We start from the raw sequence: 10,786 nt of genomic DNA on the forward strand, positions 1-10,786 counted from the left end.
ACGTTAATTAATACCTTAAGAACACTAGAACTTGCTCAAACTTTTGAAGGATTGTTAGAGCAATTGAGGAAACTGAAGAAGAAAGGCTTTTGTTTTTCCGTATAGGGATCAATGAATTGTGAGAGTACAATAATGGAGGTCGTGAGGTTGGGGAAAAGGACAATAATGGAGTCAGCTCCTGAGCAGTTCTCCACGCCACAGTGACGCGTGGATTATACGGATAAACAGCAACGGGTATGGATGGATTCTTCATTTCATCGCTCTAAAAAAGAAAAACCCAGTACAAGAGCCAAGAGGGAATCCAAATTCAACTCAACGCTTCTTGTACACGCCGTTTTCTGTTCATTTTCGTTTCTCTTGCCCATACCAACCAAGACCCAATACAAAATCAAACTCAAGTTTGAAGGCTCAACCGATCTCCCTCTCTCTCTCTCTCTCTCTCTCTCTTTTGTAGCTTCCTGTGATCTTCTTGTTCTTCTTCTATAAACCTTGATTCTCTCTCTCTCTCTCTCTGTTAGAAAATTCACTTTGTTAAAGCCCTAATACTTGATTCGGATCTTGGATTGGAATCGGTTCTGGGGTTATTGGGCCGCGATGAATTCGCGGGAAGATGTAATTACTGCGGTGCTTTTGGGTTTGTTGCTGACTTTGAGGCTGGTTTCTGCTGGGGATATAGTTCATCAGGACACTGTCGCACCTGCGCGCCCTGGTTGTGAGAATAATTTCGTTCTGGTTAGCACTTTTGCTTATTCTCTACTTCTTGTTCTTGATTTCAACTTATTTCGAAGTTTCAATTTGAATATTTTCTTATTGCTACTCGAATTGTGTGGATTTGATGATTGCAAAATTTGGGTATTGGACTATTAATTGAAAGCAATTGAAAATATGGGAGTTGATGGTCGAGTTTATGATTTATTAGCTTATGGAGGTTCTTCATTTGTTCCCTCTCTGTCTCCCAAATGTATTTGATTATTCATTTTTTGCTTGAGTCTATTTGGCTGCTGACACTATGACAAAGCAACGAACTAATAAAATGATGCTTGCTTGTTATGCTGTATCTTGTTATGGGTACATATTCCGTTTTAGGGATTGACGACTTACCCATTCGGTGACTTTGACATTTTTGGTGTACTATCGGTCGGGTGAATTCAATAATAGACGCCGGTTGGCATTCCAGCCTTCCTTCTCCTTTCAGGGTCTACCCGAAAGAGAATCGAGTGTTTCTTGGTCGTGAATATTTGAATAGGACGAACTGCCACGTGGTTTGGTTCGGTACAAAACAATTAGAATTAGGCTTGTTGAACTGGGATGTGAGTTAGATTCAATGGATGGATGTTGGTGGTAGAATCGATTGCTTGTTCAAATAGTGATAATTTTGAGGATTGTAATCAGTTTATCCTACACACATATTGTAGCTCATTGATTTTTCTGTTTAGGTGAAAGTCCCTACTTGGGTTAATGGTGCAGCGGCCATTGAATATGTTGGTGTTGGTGCTCGATTTGGCCCGACCTTGGAATCAAAGGAAAAACATGCTACTCATACTAGAGTTGCTCTGGCAGATCCTCCTGATTGTTGTAGTATGCCTAAGAATAAGGTAAGGTTTTCTGATATTTATACTTCACAGTTCCATTGATTTGAAATCGAACTGTTCGGTGTGCTTGTAGCTGACTGGGGAGGTGATTTTGGTACGACGTGGAAACTGTAGTTTCACAAAGAAGGCAAATATTGCAGAAAATGCTAATGCTTCAGCCATCCTCATCATTAATAACAGTAAAGGTACCTACACATTTTCTTTTCCTTATTGTTCTTGGCTGCAAGATCTTTTGAGGTTAATTTTCTTTGCAATGGTCAGGTTAGATATATGTATATCATAATAACAAGTTGTGGATATAACTTTCACTAAGAATATGGAAGTGTGAAGGATGCATGAACTGGAGAGGAAGAGGGAACAAAACACAACCTCAGAAAACTATCAAGATAGGACCCCAGGATGAAGGTAAAAAAATGGGAATGCCACCAAACTGGAAAGACTGAGATGCTCTATAACGACCCGACTTCTAAAATATGACCAGACTGAATCATTACCACATGTATGCTATGGAAGTCTTTCAGGACTTAATCAAATGGAAATCAAACATACAGTTTAAAGCTTAAAAACATAAATCTCATCCTTATTTCTAACAAAAAAAACTTGCTTGCTTAGAACATTTAAAAAGAAAAAAAGCACATAGAAAACTAATGCGGAATCAACTCTATCCTGGCTACCCCCATAGCCTCTATAGCTAACACTGTTAGTTGCTTAGGACGCCCTTGTCCTTATTGAAAAAAAAAATGTAAAAAATATTTATTAAAATATCCAGGGAGTGGGTTAGTGACCCAGTACTGGGGTTAGGAAATGCATACACATGCAATAATGACTAAGACTACATGACTATGGTGGAACCGAAAACTTGGTCTTGGGTTCCACTTCTTTTCTTTTCTCAAGATTCACGTCACTACACATAGTTCCATGTACACTGAACTTACTAGGTGAGCATCACTTTCGTACTTTCTAGGACTCACCAGGTATGCATCACTTTGTACATGACTTTCATACACATTGACTCTACATAAATCAATTTCATGCCCATACAACCTTTGGACATGCATCACTTTTATGCCATCTGAACATATAGAAAAGAAGGGAACACGTTTAACATTTCATGACTTTTATGAATACACAAATGCATGAGGTCCCACATATAAGAAAGCATTAGTTCATTAATACAATGCAACGCACCAAATCTTTCATGCATAACAATGTTATCATAACATACATGGCATACATACATTTGTTTTCATCACATATTATTCCTGACTTACGAGATTCGAGATTCGTTACCCACTATGAATCACTAATAGTGACTGAAATTGAACGCAATTCTAACTCTGAAGTTGCTGAACTCAACGGGAGTTGCGCACTGTAGTGTCGTGTAGCCAAATAACTATATAAAATAATGGACTCAAGAGGAGATTCAAGATTCGTTACACACTATAAATCATTGAAAGAGACTAAAATTGAAGGCAATTCCAACTCTGAAGTGTTTCTGAAAGCTCCTTGCGAAGATTTCTTGTCCTCTCTTATGTATTCTTCACTTTAAATGAAATTTATTTCTTATAAAAGGGAAACAAGAAAAAGATAAGGAAAAAGATCTACAGAAGAAATCCTCGCCCAAACTTCTCTCCCTCTTTTGTGCCGACTTCCAAAAATAGTGGAGAGGGTGTTAATCATCGTTTTATACATTATGTCTGTTCTCAGATGTTGGACTCATATCCTTAATTTCTGAGTTGCCTGGTGTTTTCCAAAGGAAATGATAGGAGTTCTCACTCAGTTATTTATTGGGTTGAGATTTCCACTTAAGGATGACGTTCTCCTGTTAAATGCTTAGGAAGCTCTGCCTGGTACTGGCTGGAAAGAAACGGTAAAAATGATTAAATATAAGATTAGGGACTGTTTAAATGGGATTTAGCGAGTTTTATTGCGTTCTTTTTCACTTATTAACACAAAAAATCTGTAACTTACCTACTTTCCTCAATATAGCCAAATAGAAAAAACACCTGAAGAACCAAGACTCCAACGGCTATAAATGTAACAAACAACTGAATAACCAACTAAAACTTGACGAACTGCTTACTAATCCAACAATCTGGAAAAATACAAGCAGTTGCCTAAAATAAAACACAACTCCCAGTCGTTTAAATTATAAGCTTCATCATTTTCCCTTGCTTTGAAAGGTTTAGTTTTTTGCTTGACATGGCTTAAATAGGAGAGCTAATACTATAGATTATGTGTAGAGATATTCTCCCTTCTTTTTCGGGCCTCATGGTTCCCTCACATAGAGTGGCAGAAGATCTTGACCATACGTCATTGAACCACAAGTTTTTGTTTTTGATTTGGTTCCCTTTTTCGGGGGCTTTTGGTGTTTCTTTAGCGTCGAATAGGAATTGTAGGGCTAGGATAGAGGTGGTTATACTTTTTTCCTCCTTTGGGGAGAAGGATAAATTTCTGGCAAGCTTGCTTCTTTGTGGTTGTCTGGGAGATTTGGCTTGAGAGGCATCATAGAAATTTTAGAGGTTGGGAGAGATCTATAAAAGCTCGATTACTCAACGGAATGAAAGCTCGATTTCTTATATTTAAAAAAAAAAAAAAAAAAAAACTCTTTTTTATCTACCTCAGTCTCTATAAATTTATACATGTTTTTTCTGTTTGTTATCCCAAAGAAAACGGTTCTTCTAAGAGCCCCTAAACTTTAGCTGGCTTGTTATAAGACTGAAACTGTGTCTGTCGCTTACTCAACGTAGGTCTCCTTTTTTGTTTTTGTTTTTAATTTTTGTTGCTAGGCGTTGAATCATTGGGCCCACCATATCGCTTCGAAAGTTTTTTGTTTCCAAGTCCATTAGGTTGATGGACTTAACTGATTGAATGGCTCAATCGCAACTCCCCATTTAAAAATATATTTCTTAAATTCTTATAAAAATCCAAAAGTTCTTTTTTGTTTTTGAAAAAGAGAATTCCCATTTTTTCAGAACTTTTCAAGATGGTCTGTGAGGAGAATGAAACTGATGTAACCATAGGCATACCTGCTGTCATGCTCCCTCAAGATGCTGGTGATAGTATTGAGAGAAATTTGAAGAACCACATCTCAGGTGTGTACTTAATCTCTTCTATTTTGTAATCAGTAATTCCTTTGTGTTTTTCTTCCCCTCCTATTCCATTTTAATCAATTTTAGTGTAAACTTACTGTTATTTCAGTATCTGTGCAACTTTATTCCCCACTTCGACCAGTAGTAGACGTCGCTGAAGTATTTTTGTGGCTTATGGCTGTTGGTACTGTCTTAGTGGCTTCTTATTGGTCTGCATGGACTGCACGAGAAGCAGCTATCGAGCATGATAAGCTGTTGAAGGTCCTACAGTCCTCTCTATCTAGTTTCTCCTTGGGGAAAGTTTTTCTGAATATACTTCATTTGCAGGATGGTTCAGATGAGTTGCTGCAGACGGAAGCCACTGGTTCCAGTGGTTACATAGATATTAACACTACAGCTGCAATTCTCTTTGTCGTGATCGCTTCATGTTTCTTGGTTATGCTCTACAAATTAATGTCTTCCTGGTTTCTTGAAGTTCTCGTGGTTCTATTTTGCATCGGCGGTGCAGAGGTTTGCCTGTTCTTCTCTTTATGTTGGGTTGTTTAGATGGACAAATGGCTTTGCATTTGTAAATAGTTGTCTATGAAATCATGTGCATGTTGAATCAATTTCTTTGATTCATAAGAAAATTGTTTTAAGATCTCAGAATCTCCAGATGTTTGATCATAATGAACAGATATAAAAGAATTAATATAATAAAATTATATTTTGAAAAACTCTTTTGCTGATATCGTATTGCCATTTGTTTGCATCCATTTTAACCTTTACGTGTATCCATTAGCTTCTGATTTTTCTGAACAGCTCTCCATCACTCCACCCCCTAGCTTGAGGCCTTATAAGGTCCCTAGCTTAGCTTCATGAACTATCGAAACATTCATCGCACTATTATGCACGTGTCATATGAATAATTGCTAGGTTAAAATCAATATCTAAATAATTTAATCATTGCTTGTGTTGTGATGTGGCTGTACCTCATAACATCTCTGTGCACCAACAGGGACTGCAAACTTGCTTGGTGGCTTTGTTGTCATGGTATGTATCTTCCCTCACATGTCTAATGCTTCATTTTCTATAACTGCTATGCGTAACGAAGAAAAGAGTATACATTCTTTCTCACTCTCGTTTGACATAGCATGTTTTCTGGGTATTTCTCCCACCAAATCTTTTCCCATGGGCTTAGTTGGCTTACCGAATGCGTCATTTAAAAGATTCCTCCTTTTCCTCTGCTATTTATTATTTTTCTCCAAAACTGCTGTAGATAAGATTAGTATTCAGGGGATCTGTTGTCAACTTGTTCATATCCTTGTTTATGTTTTCTTACAGTTTGGGCTCAATATCTTTGAGTTATATTAATTAGCTGGAGGCATTGTGACTTCGTATCTGCGGCAATATTGTCTAGCTAGAAAATTTTACGACTTTTATAGTATCACCTTGCACCGTACTGCGCTGTCAACCGATTAATAACTAATGAATTTGAGGATAATTTCCTAGTATGATGCTGTATTTCATTGAGAAAAGAGAGGGTGACAATTTGAATTATTTTGAAGTTTTCCATAACATATATCTTTTCAACTTTTAGCGGGATGAAACTAACGACATAAGAACTACAGTTTCAGATGGTTTGAACATGCTGCTGAGTCATATATCAAAGTACCCTTCTTTGGAGCCATGTCCCATCTGACGTTGGCAGTTTTTCCTTTCTGCTTAGCGTTTGCTGTTCTTTGGGCTTACTATCACAAAATATCTTTTGCTTGGATAGGCCAAGACATCCTTGTAAGAAACCCCACAATTTCCAGTCTTTCATTTTGCTTGCTTCATTGCTTTTCCACTTTTCCATTTGATAGCTTTTACCAAGTTGAGGATCAAATATCAGGAGTCATTACTTTTTTCTTTAAATATATATTTTATTATGCTCGATTATTTATTTTGTGGTTTGCTCTATTTATTAAGAACAAGTTGTCCCATCTCAGAAAAAGAAGTTAATAAAACAATTGGACAGCATTATTAATCCTGTCCTTAAAAATACGTGAGCAAAACTTTCTGACTGAAGCAAAAGGCACTTGAACATTTACACTTCAATGACCTGAACAGTTGATGTAAGTTAACTTACAGCCGCCTTGTTCTGATTGGTTCAGTATGTTTCCTATGGTCCCTGGTTTAGTTTTGCACACCGGTAGCTTGTTTCTTTTCATTTGACGAAACTTTGGAAAGGTATATGGCAAGGTTGGTAGTTAAAGGATATACTCAAACTTACGGTATAGATAACCAGGAGAGTTTTTCCCAATTGTAAAGATGAATACCGTAAGAATATTGTTGTACTTGGCTGCCAACTTAAATTGGTAGCTCTCGTTGTACTATGTGAAGAATGTGTTCCTTCACGACGAACTGTATCAGAAAATCTACATGAGCATTCCTCCAAGACTTGAAGAAAGTTGAGAAAATCCCTGTATGGACTAAAAACATAATCCATAGCACTCTCTTTATCAAGCACTTAGAATTAAGGGGAGTTATTGTGCTTCTAGTGTATGTAGATGACATATCATCGTCACTGAAGATAATGAAGGAGAAAAGGTTGGACTTAGAAGGGAATTGATGAGAGAATTCAAGTTCAAATAACGTGGAAGACTAAAGTATTTTCTCGGTATTGAATTAGCTTACTCAGCTCATGGCATCTTCATATCACAACAGAAATATGTGATGAATTTATTGGTCGAAGATAATCCTTGACAACTTATAGGTTACAGGAGAAGGCTCGATAAAGTTGTATTGCGCAAATTAGCCATCAATATTGCTCATAATCCTATCCAACATGGTAGAACAATACATATTGTAATCAATCAACATTTTATTAAGAAGTTAGAGAAGGGGATAGTATGTATGAGTTATGTACCTACTACTTCCATTGGTAGATGTGCTAACAAAAGTATTTCACAGTTTATTCTTTCATGAGTCAGTATCCAAGCTATCCAAGCTGGGAACGAATGATATCTATTCCTCCGTCGTTGTTTCCTTTTTTTTTGTTTTGTTTCTTTCCGAAATGATCTATCTTATATCATATTTATAAGTTTGTCCATTTGTTGATGTGATTTCATTAAAACTTTGTTGAAATGGCTTCCCGTTCCTACTTTCAATCAGGGTATTGCGCTCATAGTGACCGTTCTCCAGATTGTTCGAGTTCCTAATCTCAAGGTAATTTTCGAGTTCCATACATTTCCAGGTTTTTCTTTGCTATCTTCCACATGTTTGCCTATTGATCTTCTTGATTGCCTCTACTATGAGGCGATGGCATGAAATGATTCTCATCAGTTTGTGTCATAATTTCCTCTTTTTGTATCATCTAAGAGGTACCATATTTTAATAAACTAAACAAAGATTTTATCGAAACTTACGAAATTGCATTGTGAAAGAGACTATACGTTGTCTCCCGTGGGCCGATAATCCATTGTTGAGATCACAAACAACTTTACATATATCAAATTCAAGTGCGAATGTTGGGAAGGTTTTAGTTGTTGGGACAGTTTTAGTTAACAGCTTAAATTTTAAATTTGTTTTCACTTATCATCAGGTTGGGACGGTTCTCCTCAGCTGTGCCTTTTTGTACGACATTTTTTGGGTATTCGTCTCGAAATGGTGGTTCCACGAGAGCGTTATGATAGTGGTGAGTTGTTTACTAAAGCCATACCCTTTTCCATTGATCTATATAGGCAATATGGTTTGTTTCTATCAAGGACCTGTCTTATTTTTTCTTTGGAATTTCAGGTTGCTCGTGGTGATAAGAGTGGAGAAGTTGGTATACCCATGCTGCTTAAGATTCCACGGATGTTTGATCCTTGGGGAGGGTACAGCATTATCGGATTTGGTGATATTATCTTGCCTGGACTTGTAGTCGCATTTTCACTAAGGTGAAAGCAATGAGTAGAACAACATGTTCAATGTCTGCAAGTTTCTTTTAGCTGGGATTGCATCAATGGTCCATGGAACTTAATGGTGGTTTGCCTGTTTTTTACAGATATGATTGGCTTGCGAAGAAGAAACTCCGAGCAGGTTACTTTGTTTGGGCAATGACTGCTTATGGCACAGGTATGACCAACACAAAATCTATGTATGACAATCTCCAAACAGATTACTTCATTTTATCTCTTATTTCCAAATATTGGTGTCCTTTTTCGTAAATTGTAACATACGTATATTGTCTTGAATTCATTGGAGCTTTATCTGTGAGATTCCACGTTGGTTGGAGAGAGGAATGAATAATTCTTTATAAGGGTGTGGAAACCTCTCCCTAGGAGACGCGCTTTAAAATTTTGAGGGGAAGCCTAGAAGGGAAAGCCCAAAGAGGACAATATCTGCTAGTGGTGGACTTGAGTTGTTATGAATAGTATCAGAGCTAGACACCGGGCGATATGCTAGCGAGAAGGCAGAACCCTGAAGGGGGGACACCAAGCGGTGTGCCAACGAGGACGCTGAGCCTCGAGGTGGATTGTGAGATCCCACATCGATTGGAGAGGGGAACGAGTTCCAACGAGGATGTTGGGTCCCGAAGGGAGGTGGATTGTGAGATCCCATATCGGTTAGAGAGGAGAACGAATTATAAGGGTGTGGAAACCTCTCCCTAGAAGATGCGTTTTAAAACCTTGAGGGGAAGCCAAGAAGAGAAAGCGGAGGACAATACATGGGAATAGGGGGAAATGGTGGGCTTGGGCTTGACCTGTTACATTATTTTTCTTTCGTCGACTGTTAGTATTCTTCATATAGTTTCTCCATGTCAGAACAAAAAACCGGGACTAAAAACAATCAAAAGTTGATATCCTCAACTCGACCTCGTCTTGCTTACTGATGCGTTCATTTTCCATTTCAGGCCTACTCATCACTTACGTAGCTTTGAATTTAATGGACGGACATGGCCAACCAGCTTTGCTTTACATAGTTCCGTTCACCCTTGGTAAGTCCCACAGTTCTATTACCCGACCCGACCCATCGTCCCATGAACAAATTAGCCCTTCTAGAAAACATAAAAAACTTGATGATTTGATGGCAGGCACATTTTTGACACTGGGAAAGCAAAGAGGGGATCTTAAGATACTATGGACAAGAGGAGAACCAGAAAGGCCTTGCCCACACATCCAACTCCAACCCTCCTTTCAACATTAAAAGAAGAGTAAGTAACCTACCAAGCTTGCATCATAACCAACACCCGTTGTAATACTCCCACTGCTAATTAAGAATCACAAAGAACTTAGAGAACGAACCATTTTCCCTTTCCCTTACCTTTGCCGAGGCTGTAGATTACTACTTGCATGTGTAATTTATATATACCTGTTTTTACAAACTACATATGTATACCTGCACAGAAACAAAGAAAAACACTCTGTTCCCAGCTGCACACTTTCTGCAGTTCTGCTACTTGTGTTATAATGAGATGTTCTTACTGATAATCTAAGATTAGAGATCAAAATGAAAAACGTCTTTCACAGGGTGAGTTTGAGTTAAGAAAGTAGAGACGATCTCAACTTTTTAGGTCACTAATCGTTGAGCTAATCATGTTCACTAGTGTCAATTGGCATATCTCAAACGAGGGCGAGCTCCAAAGGGTTCAGCTTGATAGTGTAATAAAGATAAAAGGTAAATGGAACTCGTTCCCTGCAAATTTTTCATGTAGAATCTTCGTCCCAATCCTCGTAAAAATAAATGAAAATTTTTACGGAAATGAGAAATGAAATAGGTGATGGAGATGGTTTTCCTGTCTTGTCGCACCCAGTAACTCACCCAGTAGACATCTCTGGTTACGATTGATTAAAGGAATATATTTATAGGTAAATACTAAAGATAAAGAATTATTAGAAATAAATTGGGTAAAAGATGTATATTAGAAATATATATTATCACATAATTCTTTCTAATTTTTTAATAAAAAAATAAAGTTCTATAGCTTCAATCCGATTAATTCTTAACAAATTATTAATAATAATTTAATCTCAATCGTGAAAATTATTATCACAAGGGAGCTACAAACCATAATTGCTCAATAATAAAATATTTAATTTTGACAAGTTTTTTTTTAATTAAATGGTTACATACTAAGTCTTCCTCTAATACAGTGAT

General features: G+C 37.4%; 1 protein-coding gene across 1 annotated transcript; it reads left to right on the forward strand.

Annotated features, from left to right (window-relative positions):
• The first annotated feature begins 252 nt into the window (after positions 1–252).
• LOC111778571 (signal peptide peptidase-like 4) lies at positions 253–10,119 on the forward strand. Its single transcript, XM_023658481.1, has 14 exons — positions 253–732; positions 1,437–1,595; positions 1,666–1,777; positions 4,568–4,687; positions 4,794–4,945; positions 5,012–5,194; positions 5,682–5,716; positions 6,295–6,457; positions 7,820–7,873; positions 8,250–8,342; positions 8,444–8,586; positions 8,694–8,764; positions 9,543–9,626; positions 9,723–10,119. The coding sequence occupies exons 1-14, from the start codon at positions 595–597 to the stop codon at positions 9,833–9,835; spliced, it is 1,620 nt and encodes a 539-aa protein (XP_023514249.1). The 5' UTR covers positions 253–594; the 3' UTR covers positions 9,836–10,119.
• Positions 10,120–10,786: the final 667 nt, after the last annotated feature.

This window comes from Cucurbita pepo, chromosome LG17, assembly GCF_002806865.2.
Source record: "Cucurbita pepo subsp. pepo cultivar mu-cu-16 chromosome LG17, ASM280686v2, whole genome shotgun sequence".
Classification (NCBI taxonomy): Eukaryota; Viridiplantae; Streptophyta; class Magnoliopsida; order Cucurbitales; family Cucurbitaceae; genus Cucurbita; species Cucurbita pepo.